Raw genomic sequence first — 20111 nt, 5'->3', positions numbered from 1 at the left:
GAAGAGATAGTAAACACCTCTTTGTTCCCACCCACATTAGTAGCTGTTGGAGAAGATAAACCCCTCCCTCAGCCAGGGCTGTGGCCAGAGGCTAACCCGGACCCCAGCTTCGTTTTGGAGGGCAGATAACTGAAACCACAGAAGGCTTTGGAATCCTGAGAAACAAGAAATCCACCAACGGAGAAGGATTTATTATCTGTTTCCTTTGAGGAGGGTGCAAAGTTGTTCTAACAGTTTCCGTTACAGGGGTCCCAACTGCGCTGCTTCTCCTCAACAAACGGTTTTATTGAGTCAGCTTCTCACTTTCTTCTTCTTTTTTGACCCCACTTCCTATGAAAGAAACTGCTTTAATGAGGGAGGAGAAAAGAATCATGGGGCTGTTCTCTGAGGTTTCCTTCACCATCCTCATTAGTCACCTGAGGTGGGGCTGGGGATTGAATGAGGACATAAGGTCCTTGGTTGCCGGAGGAGGTGAACAGTCAAGGGGATCCCCCACTTTCTTCACACCCAGAACGCAAGTTACCGCTGCCAGCCACAGAAGCCCCAAGAAGGCTTTTCTTTCCAGAGAACACCTATTACGTGCCAGGCCCTGTACTAAGCTGCTGTTGGCTGACAGTAGGGCTAGTGCGGCTCTGGCTTCTGCGAAGAGGCTGCAGGTGCCCAGTTAAGAGAGCCTGGGCACACTACGGAAATTCAGTGAATGTCTGCGGGATGGAACTGGAACAAGACCACCGACTTTGAGACAGCAATCCCGGAGGACCAAACGAAGGCGGGGGGAGAGGCTTTGAGGGAGGGTGAAGTGCGAGGGAGGACTCTTCAGGTGTCATCAGGGCGGGAAGGTGCTAAAGCTGACAAGCAGAGTCGTCGGGCTACACCGTTCCCGTCCGGCGCACCCGGAGCCAACATGGCCGCCGCGGGAAGAGGCGGGGGGGGCGCTCCGAGTCCGGGCAGGAGCAAGGCGGGATCGCCGTCGGCCGTGCCAGTGCGCAGGCGCGGATCGCTCGGGTTCCCGGATGGAGGTGCTACGGCTCGGGCCCTGTCTGGGAGGTCCAGACGCGCGGGCGCTGGGGACTGGGTGCTACCCTGGGAACCCTGGTGCTATGAGAGGTCGTCAAATGGAGGCCGAGAGGCGGGCGATGATGCCCGTGGAGGAGCAAGAGTCCCCGCCCCTTCGCTCCACTGGTCTCCTGGCGCCGCCTCTTCCTCTACAGCCTCCCGCCCTCTCCCGCTTTCCGACCCTACGGCCTGGCGGAATTCCGCTGGCCCCTCGGGAGTGGCCCCTGGGCCGTGGAAGATAGATGCCCGGTGCCCGGTAGCGGCTGTGTCAGAAAGGAGCAGGTCAGAACGGACTTCGGGCCTGGCATGACTGGCCGAAGGCGGCCTCTAGTCTGGGACGGCCTGCTAGGCCTCTGGCCCTGAGGTCGCTAGGTCAGATCTCATTCCCCACCCCGGAAGATGAGAGTCTAACTCAGAGGGTCCGGGGCCCTAACTCAACAGGCTCTCGTAAATTGTCGGTTAAGGCCCTCCCTGCTCTCAGCCTGCCCAGCGAGAGCATGTTCTGTCGTTGGCTAAAGTATAGGGCTAGGAGTTGGGAGACCTGGTTTATAAACCTGGCACTGAAAGAGCACAGATCCTTTGACCAGAGATGAAGTTAGAGGGGAAGACGATGAGGTTTCCCAAGCAGAAAACATGACCCCGAACATTCTCTTAAGTAGTCTTGCGTGTTTCAGTTGACCACAGTGAGCCTCAGTTTCCACTTCCATAAAGAGGGGATGGTAATTATACTGACCTCACAGAATCTGAGATCCCCAATATAAAAATGTTTTAACGATGTAGACTTGTATTACCTCTCTGGGGTCTGTTTCCCTCACGAGGAAGTAAAAGAATGAAACTAGATATCTCTTAAGTGACCTGCCGCTTAAAATCTGTGATTTGGCAAAGAGGTTGTTGGGAAATGAGGTTGTCAATCAGACGAGAGGGAGAACTGACTGGTTTTATTTTGTTTTTATTTGTCTTACCTGTAAGCTAAGTGTAAGCTAAAGTCTCCTGTGGCCGCTGAGGCTGCAGCTTGACTCTGGAGAGGAGACAGGAAGAATGGAAGCCTGGTGAAGAGGTAGAGGTGGGTTGTTCTATTCCCAACTACTTTTCTGCATGTGGGTGGGAAGAGAACAAGACTGAAGTCGCGGTGGTATAGAGAAAGAGCAGCCGTGTGAGGTTGGCTTTGCCGGTTTTTCTGATTTCTCTCGATTCAGCAAGTCCGATGTTGGAAATGTTAGGTGGGTTCACAAACTACGGCTGCTCTCGGGGGGGATTTCAGAAACTTGCCTTTTGAACTGAATTTTCATGAGCTAACCAGTGTGGGTTGGTGGCTCCTCCCTTCCTGCAGGCCACCGGTTGATGGAATAAGCAGCAGGCGCCCTCTTGTGCTGAGGAAACAGCACTTTTGCTGTTGGCCAAAGGGAACTTTTATTTTCCTGTGGCTTCTGTGACTTTGTCCTCTCGCTCTTAACATGAAATATGGTGGGAGAAATATTTGCCGCAGCGATTTTATATCCAGAGCCAGTGAGCTTGTGATGCCTTATCCTTCTGTTACCGTTTTCATGCAGGGATTTCACCTGGGGAAACAGCAGTGAGCAAGGTAGACAAAGCCCATATTCTCATAGAACTTCTAGTCTATTGGGGTTGACTAGCAGCTTAAATAAGCAATAGGTAGTAAACACGACAAGGCAGAGTGCAATGGAAGCATATCACATAGTCTAGTGAGAATCAGAGAATTCTAGAAAAAAAAATGATACATAAAGCTTTTATAGGTATTATCTAGATAAGAGAAGGAAGAAGTCTTCTAGTCCTCTATATTAATTTCTCAGTTTAAATACTTTTTTCCTTTGGGGATAGATTTTCTTCACCCCAAACTGATGAACTTCTGATGCTATTGCCCTCCTTTCTGATTCCCCAACATGGTGTTTGAAAGTTCTGTAGGAGCCATGACTATTTCTTTTAGCCCAAGGAATTGCAAAAAAAAAAGGCCTTAAAATGCATCCCTTGTCTCAGAATGGCTTTCCAATTGTTTATACATTGCTGTCATTACAGCAAAGAGATGGGAAATAACAGTTTCCTCCATCCTTAGTAGCCAGTTCTGTCTTCTCCCTAAGTTTGTTTTAGCAGTGTGAGCTGGCTAAAGTCCTGCTGAGTAGTGGTTTTGTTTTTCTTCTCCACTTAGTTTAACAAACCCGCTAAGCACACATCAGAGCTAAACTGGCAGTCTGTAGTCAGTATGGCCTTCCAGTACAGTTCTCTGGCCCACTTTTGGGACTCTGCCTTGGCATATAGTTATAATTCTGGACAAGAAGAAAAAGAAACAAACCAAATAATAGCAGCAACATTATAGATTTGTGGAGGGCTCTTTCACATTTTAATGTTTTTCACCATCATGACAACTTGGTGAGATAGGCAAAGCAGAGAGTTTCACCCCCATTCTATGCATATAGAATTGAGGCTCAGAGATACTAAATGAGAGCTTATAAGTGTCAAAGACAGGACTTGAACCAAGGTCTTTAGTTCCTGCATAGGAGCACTCGCTAGGCTTTTAAAGACGTTCTGCATGCTTGGCTTTCCAGCTTCACGACTATCTGTGTGGAACTCTTCCTATGAGAACACAGTGTTTCAAAGTGATACCAGCTGGTCCTGTCTACCTTCTAGATGCTTTTCCTTCATCTGGCAGTGAGGTGGTTAAGTTTGCTATAGTAATGCTGAAAGGGGAGGTTCCTGTGAAAAGTGCTTTCAAGAATTTGCCTTTGGCCCATGTGTGACATTTCCTTCTTGGGTTTTGTAGCTTAGAAGCCTGAAAGAGCTCAGTTGTGGTAGCAACACCCCTGGATTCCTGGTGGCAAGAGCATGTGGTCCCTGGACCCATGCAGGAAAGAGGTGCTGAAGTTTGCGTTCAGCTGCCGTGTCCTGACTCTGGTACTGCAGGTCAGTCTCTGATCCTTGTCCTGAACATGCCACTGCTACATGACTGGGCTAGACACTAAGGGTAGTTACCACCCCTTTCCAACTCCCAGGAGAACACACCCTGTGCTCATCCATGTCGTTGGAACCATAGAGATGTAGACTTAAAACTGAAAAATAGGCAGGGATCTTGCAAATGATCTGTTAATCCCTTATTTTATGCATGAAGCGGCAGAGGCCCAGAAAGGTGAAATGACTTTCCCAAAATCACATAGCTAATTAAATAAGGGCCATAATTAGACCTCTAGTTTCCTAATTCCTGATGTAGTGATCTTTCCAACAGACCAGGATGTTCTACAACCATAGATGCCCTTAGGGTGTAAGGGCTCAAAATATTGCCCTGGGTGCCCTTGCTGGGAGACAGAGTATTGTGTCAGTTAAATGGAAGAGAAGTGATACTGTTTTGAGTCCTGAGAGGTTTGTGAATATTCATTGACTCAGTAATGTCTCCTCTTTCCACGGGCATCCCCCTCCATGCTACCTCAACCACACACAACCCTCAGGATGCATTTGCCCCTTTACAACTGTCTTTTCCCTCCAAGACTCCCCCTGATAGATATTTTAATAAAATTTCCCATGTTTATGAATTATATCTGGTGTCTAACATAGTGCTCGGTGTTTGGTAGGTCCTTAGTCTATGTTCATAAATGAATGAATGTTGTTGAATGCATGTCAGCGTCCTAGAGATGTTACATTAGCATACTCTTATGTGCCATTTATTGCAAGTACCTTTTTTCCAGAGGCTTATACTCAGTTTCTTTGGGGAAATATTTCCTCTCTCGTCCCCCACTACAAGAAGGCATAGCAAGGTCTCCTGGGTCCCAGGTTTAGTTGAAACTGTCTTCCACTTGGAGGCTAGGGCTGTTATCTATGACTGTCAGGGCTTTCCATTTGTTTTCACTGTTTGAAGTGGTCTGATTAAGAAACAGACCAAAAAGAGAAAAGCCTCAAAAATGGGGTTGTTCTCCTGTTGTCAGGCTAAGGAAAGTGGCTCTGAGCCACTGTCAGTTGGGTTATCAATATAACCAAAAGGACAGTACTGTGAATTGTCATCTGGGACAGTGAACTAGGACAGTTGGATTCTCATTCAGATGGTGGTTTTGGAATGAATATATTTCCTGAGACAGTTCACTCAACTACCAAAATTTTATTAAGCACCTAATATATCCCAAGAAGTGTGCTATGTGGTGGGTATAAAAAGTCATGGATCCTTTTCCCTTAAGGTGTTTACCATTTAATGGGTGAAAAAGACATTTAACAATAAGCGCTATTCATTCTCTCTCCCTTCAAACCCCAACCACCACCACCCACCTGAGTTTTAAAGCTCATGCCATCAGATTATATCTCTGGTTACCCCTTGGTGTTGCCATCATGTCAGAGGCACAGGACGTTCCTCCTCGTTCCTGAGAGTTCTAGCTCCTGGTTCACTATCACTCTTTCCAGCATTAGTGGTTTTCTTGGTGATTTCAGTATTAATGAAGATGATACATCCTGGCTTTCAGTTCCTTGTTCTGCTTCCTTCTAATGATCTTGTCCTCCCCACTCTCTTAGTCATACCGTAGACTCCATTACCCTACCAAATAATCTAAAATTTAAGCATCCGGTTCTCTGACCATCTCCTTTCTTTCCAGCACACTCCCTCTGGTTAAAAGATCTAATAAATCTTCCATCTCCTCAGGACCTACACTCCATTGATCCTGCCACTGTTTCATTGTGTTACCCCTGTCATGGCTTCAGCTTCCCCTACTTACTCAGCTCAGATTGCATGGTCCTTCGTGATCATCATTCCCAGGCATACACATTCAGCTCAAGCTCCCCTCTCCGTGTCTTATTCATAAGGCAAAAGCTTAGCCTTGTTAAATCCAGTTCTCTGCCTACTCCATACCTATACCTACACATAGAAAAACAGATAACTGTGTTATCTAGTCTCTTTTACTGAAGATCACTAGCCCTAGTGAATCCTTAGTCTTCTCTGGCAGTCTTAGTATATTTTCTCTCAAACTTTTTTTACATATCATAATCACCTGGAGAACTTTTAAAAATCCTAGTGCCCAGGCTTCTCCCTATACCAGTTAAATCATCAGCCCTGTGGGAGGGATTCAAATATCAGTATTTTTAAAACTCCATGGGTAATTCCTGTGTGTAGCCTGTTTTGAGAACCAGGGTCACAGATGACTTATTTTACACATTTTCTGCTTTCCTCAACTCTCTTAATACCTTTTTCCCAATCTTCACTTTCGACTGATAACTTGCTTTCCTGAGTGAAAACTCAGAAAAAACAGAAGCAATCAGCAGAGATCTTCCACCTGCTCCCACCACCTCTCCCAGCCTACCCAACACCTACACCTCTTTGCCTTTGCTGTTGGAGGTTAGTGAACTGTGTGTACTCTGCTCTAAGACTAGCTCCTCCACCTGTGTATCAGATGCCACCTGCTTTCCCCTGCTCCTGCAATTCTTCTCTTTTTCCTCCCTCAATAGTTTCCTTTCCACAGGATTATTCCCACTGGCATACAGACATTTATCTCTCACCTTAAAAAAAAATAAGGTCACCAGTGACCACCACGTTGTTAAATATGATGATTGGTTTTCAGTCCCCAGTTTACTTGACCTACCAGTAGCATTTAGCAGAGGTGCCCTCACATCCTTATTTACTTATGACCCTATATCTCCCCTCCTCTTTATAGCATACCTCCTCAAAATACAGCATACCTCCTCAAAAATTGCTTATATGCACTGTCACTAATTTCTCTTCTCCCATTCTCTGTGAACCCCTCTGAGCAGCTTCTCTCTTTCCCTGCATTAAAATAGCTCTTGTCAAGGTCACCGGTGACCACCACATTATTAAATGTGATGGCTGGTTTTCAGTCCACAGTTTACTTGACCTTCCAGCACCATTTAGCAGAGTTGATTACTCCCTTTCTGCACTTGGTTCTGAGACACAGTTTTCTCCTGTTTTTTCCCTGACCTCACCAACTATTCCTTCTTTGTCTTCACTGTTGGATCTTCCCCCTTGATGTTATCTCCAAATGTTAATGTCTCCAGCGCTCAGTTTTCAGACCTTTTCTTTTCTCTATTTGTAATTTCTCCTAGGTAATTTCACCTAGTCTCACAGCTTTAAATGCCATCCAGGCACTTATTAATACCCAAATTTACGTCTCGAGCCCTAGTCTCTCTTCTGACCCATAGACTCATATTACTGCCTACTTTACTCTGCTCTTGGATTCCCACTCAAACATAAGTAATCTAAAGCTGAACTTCTGATTTCCCCCAATAATCCTGCTCTTATTATATTAAATGGCAATTCTTTTCTTCCAGTTACTCAACCAAAATCTTGTTTCTCCCTCATCCTATAGGCCGTGTTCAATGCCATCATTCCAGATCACCGTGCAGAAGCCTTTTCTCCTCCTCGCCTGGCTCCCTCTGGCCCTGTGGACCAACTTGTGGAAGGTCTTCTGGGTGGCCTGTCTCGTTGGGATGCTGAACACTTCCTGTTCATTGCTGAGCATGGCTATGTCTTTGAGCACAACTTTGCCTTCTTTCCTGGTTTCCCCCTGGCCCTGCTGGTAGGGACTGAACTGCTGAGACCCCTGTGGGGATTACTGAGCATACGAAGTTGCCTGCTAATTTCAGTAGCACTGCTTAACTCCTTGTTCTTTGTACTGGCAGCAGTTACACTTCACAACCTGGGCTGTCGGGTTTTGCACTGTCCCCGCCAGGCCTTTTATGCAGCACTGCTTTTCTGCCTCAGCCCTGCCAATGTCTTCCTCGCAGCTGGTTACTCAGAAGCTTTGTTTGCCCTCCTGACATTCAGTGCCATGGAGCAGCTAGAGAGAGGCCAAACCTGGACCAGTGGACTACTCTTTTCCTTTGCCTCTAGTGTACGTTCCAATGGGCTGGTCAACATTGGCTTTCTTGTGCATGCCCAGTGCCAAAACTTTTTCTCTTCTATCCTGGTGGAGAGCCCCTTGAAGCTGCTCATTAAGCTGATGGCCTCTTTGTTCCTGTCAGTGCTCATACTTGGCCTTCCCTTTGTCCTCTTTCAATATTATGCCTATACCCAGTTCTGTCTGCCAGGCTCAGCTCACCCCATCCCTAAACCCTTGCAGCAGTTAGCTGTGGACAAGGGCTACCGGACTGCAGATGGAAATGTGCCACCTTGGTGCTCCTGGGACCTTCCCCTAATATACAACTATATCCAGGATATCTACTGGAATGTTGGCTTTTTAAGATACTATAAGCTCAGGCAGGTGCCAAATTTCCTTCTGGCTGCGCCAGTGGCTATACTAGTTGTCTGGGCAACTTGGACATACGTGACCACCCATCCTTGGCTCTGCCTTACACTTGGGCTGCAAAGGAGCAAGAAAAATAAAACCCTAGAGAAGCCTGACCCTGGATTCCTCAGTCCTCAGGTGTTTGTGTACCTGGTCCATGCTGCAGCTCTGCTGCTGTTTGGAGGTCTGTGCATGCACGTTCAGGTGAGATGGATTCCTGGCTGGGATTAGAGTGTGAATATGGAAAAATCCCTTGACAAGAGAGCAGAATGGAGCACTAACTTCTCTCATTTGAATGACTCATACTTAATTTATTCACTCAACAACTGTGTGGGGCTTTCTTTATGCCAGGCCCTACATTACACCACTGAGGTAGAACGCAAGTAATATAAAATTGTGCCCTCATGGCATAAGTAGGTAAACATATATTTAAAATAAAATTATAGTACTGTAGGATGGAAAAGGGATTGCTGTGTTGAGATAAGGTCTTGTGGAGGTTTGGAGGAATAAGTAGCTGACTAAGTGGAGGAGTTGAAGATGACATCACATTTGAGTTCCTAAAGAGTAAGCAGGAATTTTCTGTATGAGTACAGGAAGAACATACTAGGCAAATGGAACAGTGTGTGTAAAAATTTGAGGGTTATGAAATGACCTGATTAAGCTGAAATATAGTAATAAGCAGAGAGGATGTTTCTAGCACCTTCCCTGAAGTATGCTGATATCCAGAATGTCTACTTAAATATTGGCTTCTTGTGATTCTCTAAGATCATGCAGGTGCCCAACTTTCAGAGGATATATCCAGTGTTTGGGGTGGTGGGAATAGAGAGGGGTGAAAGAGGGTGAACATACATCAGAATGTTTTGCTCTGGCTCTCGCTCCAGTTTCAATATAACCCAAGAAAGTCTTGTTTGTCCCCATGCTGACCTTTCTTTAGTGGTTTCTGCCTGTTGAAGGTGCACATTGGCTGTTTGTAAAGTTTTTTCCAGCCAGATTATCTGGTAGAGTGAGTGCCAGTGAAGCTTAAAGCTTCCAAAAGGTTAGATGAGAAAGGCCATTTGGAGACCTGGCTCTGATCTCTCCAAGAAGGGGCACTGTTGGACCATAGGATTCCCTTCCCCCTTCTCTTCTGCTTTACTGTCCCCATGGGATGAGGGAATGATGCCAGGTTCACAAGTCCTATGTCATAGTCCCAGAATTTAGGGTCTAGGCCTTAGGCTAACATTGGACTCCACAGAATTTTTGGTATTGGTTGGTCCATTATTGTGGTAACTAATTAATCTGTAGTTGTATTTGTTTGTAACATTGAGGTTGCCTGGCTGGTTTCACAGATATCTTTATAGAGCAGATCTTAAGCTCTGCTGAATATCTTTTCCAGTGTAATAAGTTTCTAGTGTATGTCTTGGGAAACTAAGCCCCCAATTGGTCATTTTAGAGTTAGTGTCATCCAATTAATGTGTGGGTATTTTCCTTTTCTATGATTTCCAGGTTCTCACCAGGTTTTTGGGCTCCTCCACACCTATCATTTACTGGTTTCCAGCTCATCTGCTTCAGGCTCAAGAGCCGCTGCTGAGATCCCTAGAGACTGTGGGTCAGAAGCCTCTTTCAGGGGACTCCCCACCAGGACAAAAGGGCCCCAGAAATCCTATCATGGAACTTTTGTACAACTGGAAAACCTGTTCTCCAGTCACACGAAACATTCTAGGCTACTTTTTGACTTACTGGCTCCTGGGTCTACTTCTGCATTGCAACTTCCTGCCTTGGACATGACCTGGAGTCTCAAGGGACAGACTTGCAGCATACTTGACCCAGAGGTCTGCAAGTACATACTGGGACAGCCTGTGCTGCCTTGGGATTACAGCTTTGTCCATTAGAGTCTCTCTCTTTTCCTCTTTCTTTGAAGGTTAATTAAGGATGGGAGAAGCGTGAGCTCCTAGAGAGCCCCTTCTGGTGCTGGCTAGGACAAATTTTAAAGTATTAACTATTTTCTCTGTAAGCAAAGATATCTTTTTCCAGGTCTAAAGTACACGTGCATCTCTCTACTCATCCAAATATAGCAGAGATAGTCTTAGGTCTACCACTGACCCATATATAAAATTAAATGTAAATTATTTAAGTATAAATTTCACCAAAGGCTCTAGCTGACAGACTGATAGTCACCGCATAACATGGTGGCAGCCTGAGCAGTGTGGTAGCAGTGGTAAGTGGGGCCATCTTTTCTAAATGGAACATGGTTTCTGATTATTTTTTTTCATGATTTGGCAATTTGTGTATATGAGAAATATTGCTAAGATGCAAATTAAATATCATTCAGCAATGCATGCAATGAATTACCTTTTAAAAACTAATACAAATTACTTGGAAAAGTTGTTTTTCTAAGAAAAAGCCAGGATAAAGAGAATGCTGCATGAAGAGCAGAAGACCTGGATTTTAGTCCTCCCAGTAAAACCCCATTTACCAGCTATGTAATCTTGGGCAATTATTCAGAACCTTAGTAGCCTCTTCTGGAACCAGGGCAAATGACACTATTTATATAGGGGCAGAGGGAGGCTGAACCATATAATCTCTTGTAGGTCCCTTTCAGCTCTAGGATCTTAAGAACTGCCTTAAATGGAATCATTCTGGTCTAAACACTTTATATAGAGGCTCAGATGTGATTTTAGGAGGAAATGTCTCAAGTTCTACTACTTTCAGCAAGTAGAAGAAACCCCACCTGGGAACAACTCTGAGCAGTAACCTAAGTGATCTTTCCTTTGAATGAGGGAAAGCAGTAACACCTAGCAAACAAGATGCCTGTCCTGTGTAAGAACCTGCATCTGGCCTATTTTCCTGCCATTCTTGAGTGTCTTGCACAGCAGACATGGGTCAGAGGAGCCATCATGGCAGCATGAATTGCTAAATCATAGGTAAGGCAAAAATTGAAATGGTATCCATCCTGTTTTTTTGTCCTCCATTTGCTTATGAGACCTTCATTGTGATGGGAGTAAGATCATTGACTTCTGCTGAGTGATTTTTGCTCCTTCTTTAAGCCAGGAAAGAGGCTTTGCACCATCACTCATTTCTCCATTTGAGGCAAAAATTCCAACAAGCATGAACTCTTCAAAATAGATGGGAATCATAAGCAGCGTCTGGAGGGCTCTGAGAATTGGAATTTTGACATGATCCCTCTGACTGTGACAGAAAACTAAACTTGCCAGCTGAAGGGAAGCTCCTGGCTGAGCCCCAGCACCCTCTGTTGGAGCTTCTGGTCAGCCTGGCCAGTGAGCATTTCCCATCCAATGCCCCAGGACTAAGCACAGCTGAACAAGTTTGGTCCAGATTCAAATGCTTCTGAAAATGTACACATAGATTGGGGCAGCCCTCTGCCTTCTGCCAAGATGCCCAAGTGCCCTTCTTGGCGAAACACACTCACCCCTGCCCTAGTGTCCCTCCAGTTGGCAGAAACTGTTTCCTCTCTCTTCACAACAGCTGCAAATCCAGGGACTTCCACTCTTTGTACAGGAAGATTTGGGGTCCTGTTTCAGCTCTTATTGCTGAGGTAGGAGTACCAGATTCTTTGCTCTCATAGATTCTCCTCATTGTCTCCTTTGGGAGGATCATTGGGACTGATTGCTCCCCTCCTGTAATAGGGGACTCAAACCTTGTGGGGTAGAGTGTGATTTCACTGCCCTGGCAATCTCAGCTTGACCTTCACACTAGTTCTCATCACCCCAGAAAAAAGTGATTTCAAGCATCAAAAACCCTGTAAGTGGGGGTCCTATCTTCTTGATTAATACCAAAGAATGAAATCTTTCTGATTTTCTGCGAAGACTGTCATGGTTACAGTTGATAATCAAGTTGATAACTGAGGCCCACAGCTAGGTGGAAGCAACTGGTATGGCCTGGAGAAGAACACAGTTTTCTCTGACCTTGGAGGGATCTCATTGCTGTTCTCTAAGAATCTAAAGAATGGGCTGGTTTTATGGCCAGCAGCTGCCCTTTTACCATCCTGTTACAGTCTTTAATAGGCTTGGAAAGAGACTTGAAGGGCCCAAGGCAGGAAGCTTCCTGTTTACTCTGAGGTCTGACAATGCCGCAGCTGGGTTGAGCGTCTACAATTTCAGAGAAAAGTCATTTCCTTTTGAGACCCTGCTAAATCAGAAACCAGACACTTCACATACCTGGAAGTAGATGGGGTTTTTTGTTCTTTAATGAAGGTGGGAGGAGACGGAGTATTTGACAAGTCTTTACCAGTCTCTATTGAAAAGGCCACTTCTTTTTCTGAACAGACGCTCCTCTTTTATCTAAAAATAAAGTATGTGCAGTAGTCAAGGGATTTGAAATTGATTAATTCAACAACTGTTTATTAATGTCTGTTTTAGGGAAATAAAGATGGCTCAGCTATGGTTTCTGTCCTTAAGTAACTATCTGATATATAGCTAGCAGATGCACAGAAATATTAATCAAGGTTGAAAGTGATAAGTGCTGGGGAGTAAAGAGAACTTAAGCTTTTTGGTCTATACTTCTCTGTTCTTAAACTCTTTATGATGAGGGTGAATTAAAATTTTACTTGTGTACTTAGAAAAGGTAAATAAGGTATAGACAAGTACTCTATAAATTCACACAATGTGGAGAACCCTTCCAGCTTCCAATATCTGAGTAAACTTTGTGGAACAGTGGCATTTGAGCTGGACTTTGAAGGATAAGTAGCATTTCAAAGTTAAGGGCAGAGAGTGAGTATAGAACGTAGGTAATGGAATAGATCAGGGAGAGTTTGCTTTACATGAAGCCGAGGTATTACTGGAAATCAGCCCCAAACCTAATTCAGTCATACATATTAGCTTCATAAGCTTGAGCCAATTACTAAATCTCTAAACCTCAGTTTACTCACCTATGAAATGTGGATATTACTATCTACCTTGTAGAGTTGTTGTCAGAAATAAGTTCATTACCACATGAAAAGTCTTTAAAACAGTGGTGAGAATGGAATAGAGTGGTATTTTGGACAGCTTGTCTTTACAATGTCCTCAGTACATTCGGGAGCCAGGTGTTTGGGAATGTGGCACTGGAGAAGAGTCTGGGAGCCATCCACCCAGACGTGGTAATTACAGCAGCCATGATATTGGATGGGACTGTTAAAAGGAAGAGGAGAGAAGGAAGGGCTGTGAGACTGAGCAAGTGACTCAACCTCTCTAAAACTGCTTTCTCATCTATAAAATGGAGCTTATGTCACCTTCCATATTGAGTAGTTCTGAGGATTAAAATGAGACACTGTAAATAAAGCAGTGCCTCAGCACATAGAACTTTAAATTATCATTAAAGGATGAGAAACAGTATCTTTGGGGAACGAGAGAGTTTCAAGAAGAAAGAAATAGTTGCTGGGGGGTCATATGCTGCTAAGATTAAGGAAATTATCACAAAAGCTGCCAAGTTTAAGGATTAGGGATATAGTTCAGAGTAGGCTAGCTGCCATAACAAATAACTCCCCAAACTTAGTGGCATAATAATGAAAGTTTCTTGCTTACAGCATAGTCTAGTGTATGTTTGAGGGCTGCCTATTCTACCCAGTCATTTGGAACTCATTTTTCTTCCATCTTATGACTCTGCTCTCCTCCAGGTTCTTGGAGTTCTCTGCTTTTAGGAAGGTTTTTAGAGGCCATTCCTGAAAGATGTTCATCATATTCACTTATATTCCATTGGCTGGAATTCAGTCAAATGGCCACATTTACAAGGGAGGCTGGGATTAGGCTTGCCAAATAAAATACAGAATGCCCAGTCAAATTTGACTTTCAGGTAAAAAGCAAATAATTTTTCAGTGTAATTATGTACCAAATATTGCATGGGACATATTTATACTAAGAAATTCAAATTTAACTGGGCCTCCTGCATTTATATTTGCTAAATTTGGCAATCCTACTGGGAAATGAAGTCTGGCTGTGGGTTCAGAAAGAAGAGAACACAGATATTTGTGTGTTACAGACTTCCTCATTCTGCCAGAGTCTGATTTTCTAAGCCAAATAACCTGTATCTGTTCTCAGAGGATGTACTTACCCCTTCCCAAGGGAGATAACCCCAAATTCCATTTAGTTACTACATCCAGCTCAAAGTCTCTCATTCAAGTAGATATGAAGACAAAAATAAATAGATCATCTGCCCCCCCCAAATACATTCAGTATACAGTGATAGAGAAAGAATAAAGATAATCTCAACACAAACTCCCATTCAGAAAAAGAAAGAATGGAAGACGTACAACAGTTGGTCCAAAGCAGTTTTAAATTGTACTGGTCAGGCGGGTCAAAGCTCCCTTCCCTTGATCAAATCCTGATATTGTTCTAGGAGGAACTCTTTTGTCCATTGTTCTCCTTGATTACCTGGCTATGTCTCCTGGCAAGTTCTTCCTCATTGATTATCCTTCATGTCCACAACTGAGATAGGCTTTGAGGGTATGACCTCCTTGGAGAATGCTCAGCTTTCATAGCCCACTTCCTGCTAGCATGGGGGCCTACAAGTTACTGAAACTGGTCAAAGTCTTTTTTAGTTTGGGCTCATCATTTCTTTGGCAATGCATTTACCCCCAAACATTTATAGGTTCTGCTCTTTTTGCTTCTAGTTAGATCCACATAACAGCAACCACACTCAAGTTCTTTCCTGAACAAATTCTCAAACTGATGTACTAATTTGTTACCTGCCTTGCCTCACTCTCCATAGTGAAACCATCTAAATAATTGCGAAGGCCGCACTCTTTATTCGTTGTTGTTTCAAAAAATTATTTATTTATTAAACAGTATATCCATAATCTATAACATGATCCAAAATATAAACATCTTTACATTATTTAATAAAAAGAGTTACAATATTATCTTTCATTTACAAAGGGATCATAGATCATAATTCCTTAAAATAAAGTAACATTCATGTTAAAACTGCATCATCTTTTTGGATGAAATGCGGTAAAGCTGAAAACCACAAGATATATATATATGAAGAGAGAAACTTCTTAGAACCCGCTCCTGAGTGAGAACATTTTTCTTAGATGTCACCTTGTTTTGAAATTCCTCTCAGTACAGGTAATGCAGACCAATCACTGATCACTAAAAATGTAGGAGGGTGAAGGCCACACTCTTAACCTGGTATTTGCCTCAGAGGTGATCACAGCTTTCCACTTAGGCTGTTTAAGATTTTTTCAATCTTGTACTATATTTCGTCCTGTGGCAGACAACTTTTCCAACCCTGAAAGGCCCCTGACCCCTGCACTTTCTATTTCCCTTCCATCTCTGCTCGAAAACCAGCTAATTCTCACCTAAGTTCATCTGTTTCTTGTAATAGTTTATAAAGGGACCTGGGACCCTGCAAATCACAACTGTGCTTTGTCAGCTTACTCTATGAGCTGTCAATAGGGGCCACTAGGGGAAGACAGTGAGGCCAGAGAGGAAGAAGGGACTTGCTCCTTCCTGATTGCTTCCTCATCCTCTGAGGGTCACCCCAGCATTCAGCAGCAGTGCCTTCCTGTAGCAGCACATGATTCTATTTTGCAGTTTTCCAACAATTGTAGAACCAGTTTCATTGTGTCCCACTCAGAGACACCAGCACTAGGCAGATGTCAGAGTTTCAGCTCTTCAGGGCCCCTCCTCTAAATTTCTAAATTTTCATAATCCCAATCTCTTCTCTTTGTCTTTCCAGCTGTAGGGGTTATAGCAGCTTCTTGCTGTTGCTTTCTCCATGATCCCTCCGAGTTCCCTTTTCACACTGTCAGTTACGTAGTTTACAACTTTAACCATTCTTCATATTAAATTCTCTCTGTCCAAACCACTGTTGTGTCTTCTGACTCATTGGCTGGATTCTCACTGATAGAGAAATTGGTATTAGGAGTGGTTCCCAGAAATAGATCCCCAAAGATGGGAATGGGTTTGGTTGTCATTGGGTTCGAATGTGCCAAGAGCCTTGCAATGAGAAATGTGATGTTACTGATCCATGGCATGGTATGGTATCATGATTAATCAAATTACCACCTGTCATTTGTGATAAAGTGCCAACTGAAGCAAGTACTTTAGGGGCCCCAGTGACTGTAGCACTCGACTATTATGACAGTGACGGTGACTACAGAGGCTCTGGTGTGGGATGGATTCTTCTGAGCACCTCAGAGCCCTTGCAGAAAGAAAATTACAAGCTCAGGTCTTTAAACTCTCAGTTCAAGTTATGGCCAAAGAACCATAGAACTTCTAAGATAGCCATAAAATATCTCTTATTTCTTGTAGCTGATTTGTTATGAATAAAACACAAAATTTAAACTTGTTGCAGAATTGCATTCATTAAATTCATAGTCTCATTAAGTCTGTCATGTGATGGGAAAGAAGTAGGACCCTGAAATTTGTAATGGGGCACTTGGTTGGAATTCAAAGCAAAAAAATCTCAGACTCCCATGTGACTCTGGGTCTCCATTGCCAGAAGAAGCAGCTTACCCACTTGTGTCTGAGGAGACTGGTCTTCCCTTGCTTGAAAACTCTGCAATAACCTTGCTTGGGCCAGTTGCCATTTTCCTCAAAATCCACCCCAACCACTCTTAAGTTCGACTCATAACTTGGATCAAATCTCAGCATTTTGATTCAGAAAGAAATAACTTATAACATCAAAATAACTTCAAGATTTTGGTAACATATCAACATAAATCGGGAATATGTGTGGGAGTGGATTCTAAGAGTGTTAGACCTGACCCTGGACTGAGCTAAATTTTTGATGTGGGTGCCCTTCAGTGACTTGAGTTACTCTCATCCAGTTTCCAGACCCAGAGCCCTTTGACAGAAGGAGAAACCAGGTCCCCTTAAGGGAGGATCCTGCAAAGCTGCCTCAATGTATATGGTAAATCTTACTTCAGACATTTTACCATAAGAATGTGTCCATTTACTAGAGTGGCTATGCTGGGAAAACAGGAAATATCCAGACCTTGAAGGTATTACCAGATACTAGCTCTGAATTTATGCTAATTCCTGGGGTCTTAACCACAAAATGCCACTGGTTTTGGTGGCATCTCTGGTCACATGCTAGGGTTATTTCCCTAGTTCTGAATTTATGGTTAGAATAAACAGGCTTAGGAACTAACACGGATCAGTTGGCTTTCTGACCCATACTTCAGGCCAAGCAGATGCCCCTGAAACTTCCTCTCTTTAAGAGAATAGTAAACCAGAAATAAACATCATCCATGGAGGAAAGGCAGGGATTAGTGTCATAATCAAAGACTTAAAAAATTCTGTCTTAGTTTGTCAGGGTTGCTGTAACAAAGTACCACAGTCTAGTTGGCTTAAACAAAAGGAAATTATTTTCTACCAGTTTTGGAGACTAGAAGTGCAAATTCAAGGTATCAGCAGGATCATGCTTTCTCTGAAGTCTGTAGCATTTTTTGGTGGCTTGCTGGCCACCTATACCTCAATCACTTCCTCCATCTCATGGCCATCTGTCTCTTTCTGTCTCCTACTCTTGACTGTGTCCAAATTTCCCCTGCTTTATAAGGACCCCAATCATATTGGATTACGATCCATTCTGATTCAGTTTGGCCTCCTCTTCGAGTCCTATTTATATATTGGTTCACATCCACAGAACTGGGGTTAGGACTTGAACATGTCTTTGTGGGATATATGATCCAATCCGTAGCAAATATTAAGGTGATGCTCTATCATTTTCTTATTTAATCTGCCTCTTTGACAGTACTATGTACTATTGTAACTTTAAGCAAGTAATGACTCCAACTGCAGCTGCCATTCTAGATGTAGTATCTTTATTAGAGTAAATCAGCACAGCTGCTGCCATGTGGTAATGCCAGGTATTGACCTGGCAAATGATTTTTTTTGTCTATACCAATTTGTAAGAACCTCCCAAAGCAGTTTGCTTTGACCTCGCATGGTCCAAAGTACACCATCACAGTCTTGCCTTAGGCTACCTGATCTCTTCTGTTCTCTCTCATAATTAGTTCACAGAGATCTTCATTTTGACATCGCACATAACACAACATCGCTATATTGATAACATTATGCTGATTGATCCTAACGGCAGGAAAAGCAAGTACTTTAGATGCTTAGGAAGATATATGTGAAATAAAGGGTGGGAGGTAGACAACACAAAAATTCAGAGGGTTGCCAGTTCAGAGAGATTTCTGGGGATCCAAAACTCTAGAACCTGTAGAAATATATCATCCAAGGTGAAATAAAATTTCTGCACTTTTTTGCACTTCCTACCACTAAAATTTAAAATGCACAATGCTCAGTTTGGCAGTTCCTCAAAAAGCTGAATATAGAATTGCCATATGACCCGGCAATACCATTGCTAGGTATCTACTCAAAGGACATAAGGGCAAGGACACAAACGGACATTTGCACACCAATGTTTATAGCATCATTATTTACAATTGCAAAGAGATGGAAACAGCCAAAATGTCCATCAACAGATGAGTGGCTAAGCAAGCAGTGGTATATGCATATGATGGAATATTATGCAGCTGTAAGACAGAATAAAGTTATGAAGTATGTAACAATATGGATGGACCTTGAGGACATTATACTGAGTGAGATTAGCCAGAAACAAAAGGACAAATACTGTATGGTCTCACTGATATGAAATGACATTAGTGAATAAACTTGAAATATTTTGTTGGTAACAGAGACCATCAGGAGATAGAAATAGGGTAAGATATTGGGTAATTGGAGCTGAAGGGATACAGATTTTGCAACAGAACTGAATATAAAAACTCAGAAATGGACAGCACAATACTACCTAACTGTAATACAATTATGTTAAAACACTGAATGAAGCTGCATGTGAGAATGATAGAGGGAGGAGGGCTGAGGGCATAAATGAAATCAGAAAGAAAGACGATAAAGATTGAGATGTTATAATCTAGGAATGCCTAGAGTGTATAATGATAGTAACTAAATGTACAAATTTAAAAAATGTTTTTGCATGAGGAAGAACAAAGGAATGTCATTACTGCAGGGTCCTGAAAATAGATGATAATTAATATTTTAAAATTTCAACTTATGTGTGAGACTAAAGCAAAAAATGTTTATTTGGTACAAAATTTATGTTTTGACTAGTGCATTTCCTAATATAACTTATGTAGATAGCTTGATTGAACACCATAAGTACTTGGAACCTTGGGTAGGACATGAGATTTTGTTGGTTTGTCCAGAGTGATGCCCCGATAAATCCTAGAGTGATTTGATCAGTGAGTGGAAAAGTATTTGCAGAGTCCCCTTTGGAGAATGATGAGAATGGGTTGAATTCTTGATATTCTCACAAGCAGTATGGACAACCAAAGCTATAGGCTGAGCCCCCAGTCTTGGGGTTTGTTCATATGAAACTTAACCCCACAAAGGATAGGTCAAGCCTACTTAAAATTAGGCCTAACAAATGTTCTAAGAAATGATGAATATGCAACTATGTGATGGTATTAAGAATTACTGATTTATATGTAGAATGGAATGATATCTTAAAGTTTTGTTTGTTAATTTTTTTAATTAATAAAAAAAGTTTTTAAAAAAAATTAGGCCTAAGAGTCACCCCCAAGAGAGCCTCTTTTGTTGCTCAGATGTGGCCTTTCTCTCCAGCCAACACAACAAGCAAACTCACCACCCTCCCCCTGTCTATGTGGGACATGACTCCCAGGGGTGTGGACCTTCCTGGCAACGTGGGGCAGAAATCCTAGAATGAGCTGAGACTCAGCATCAAGGGATTGAGAAAAACCCTAGAATGAGCTGAAACTCAGCATCAAGGGATTGAGAAAACCTTCTCGACCAAAATGGGGAAGAGTGAAATGAGACAAAGTGTCAATGGCTGAGAGATTCCAAACAGAGTTGAGAGGTTATCCTG

At 43.1% G+C, this 20111-nt stretch overlaps 1 protein-coding gene and 1 long non-coding RNA gene across 7 annotated transcripts in view; one reads left to right on the top strand and one right to left on the bottom strand.

Annotated features, from left to right (window-relative positions):
- The first annotated feature begins 988 nt into the window (after positions 1-988).
- Positions 989-10597, top strand: PIGV (phosphatidylinositol glycan anchor biosynthesis class V). Of its 6 annotated transcripts, none has more exons than XM_077150705.1 (5): positions 989-1338; positions 2031-2119; positions 3833-3972; positions 7362-8483; positions 9765-10597. In XM_077150705.1, exons 3-5 carry the CDS (start codon positions 3895-3897, stop codon positions 10044-10046), a joined length of 1482 nt encoding a protein of 493 aa, XP_077006820.1. In that variant the 5' UTR covers positions 989-1338; positions 2031-2119; positions 3833-3894; the 3' UTR covers positions 10047-10597. The 6 variants fall into 6 exon arrangements, 4 of the variants coding, with proteins under 4 accessions (XP_077006820.1, XP_077006819.1, XP_077006818.1 ...); XM_077150704.1 differs by having other exon boundaries at positions 2026-2119; positions 3838-3972; XM_077150703.1 differs by having other exon boundaries at positions 2026-2119.
- The window catches only part of LOC143674667 (uncharacterized), a 23329-nt gene continuing 5772 nt past the window's right edge, over positions 2555-20111 (bottom strand). Inside the window, exons 2-3 of the long non-coding RNA XR_013171150.1 lie at positions 12437-12559; positions 2555-2615 (exon numbers count right to left, since the gene is read on the bottom strand). This is a non-coding gene — a long non-coding RNA (uncharacterized LOC143674667). The remainder of the gene's footprint in view (positions 2616-12436; positions 12560-20111) is intronic.

Source organism: Tamandua tetradactyla, chromosome 2 (assembly GCF_023851605.1).
Source record: "Tamandua tetradactyla isolate mTamTet1 chromosome 2, mTamTet1.pri, whole genome shotgun sequence".
Taxonomy (NCBI): Eukaryota; Metazoa; Chordata; class Mammalia; order Pilosa; family Myrmecophagidae; genus Tamandua; species Tamandua tetradactyla.
Note: the sequence above shows the minus strand (reverse complement) of the source record. Positions and strands in the feature narration are given on the sequence as shown.

What these genes read in the sequence shown, in the direction of transcription:
- PIGV (XM_077150705.1), top strand. Translation starts at nt 3,895, where the DNA reads ATGTGGTCCCTGGACCCATGCAGGAAAGAGGTGCTGAAGTTTGCGTTC. An exon ending in TCCTGACTCTGGTACTGCAG is followed by an intron (nt 3,973 to 7,361) that starts GTCAGTCTCTGA and finishes CTCATCCTATAG; the next exon opens with GCCGTGTTCAATGCCATCAT. An exon ending in GTCTGTGCATGCACGTTCAG is followed by an intron (nt 8,484 to 9,764) that starts GTGAGATGGATT and finishes TATGATTTCCAG; the next exon opens with GTTCTCACCAGGTTTTTGGG.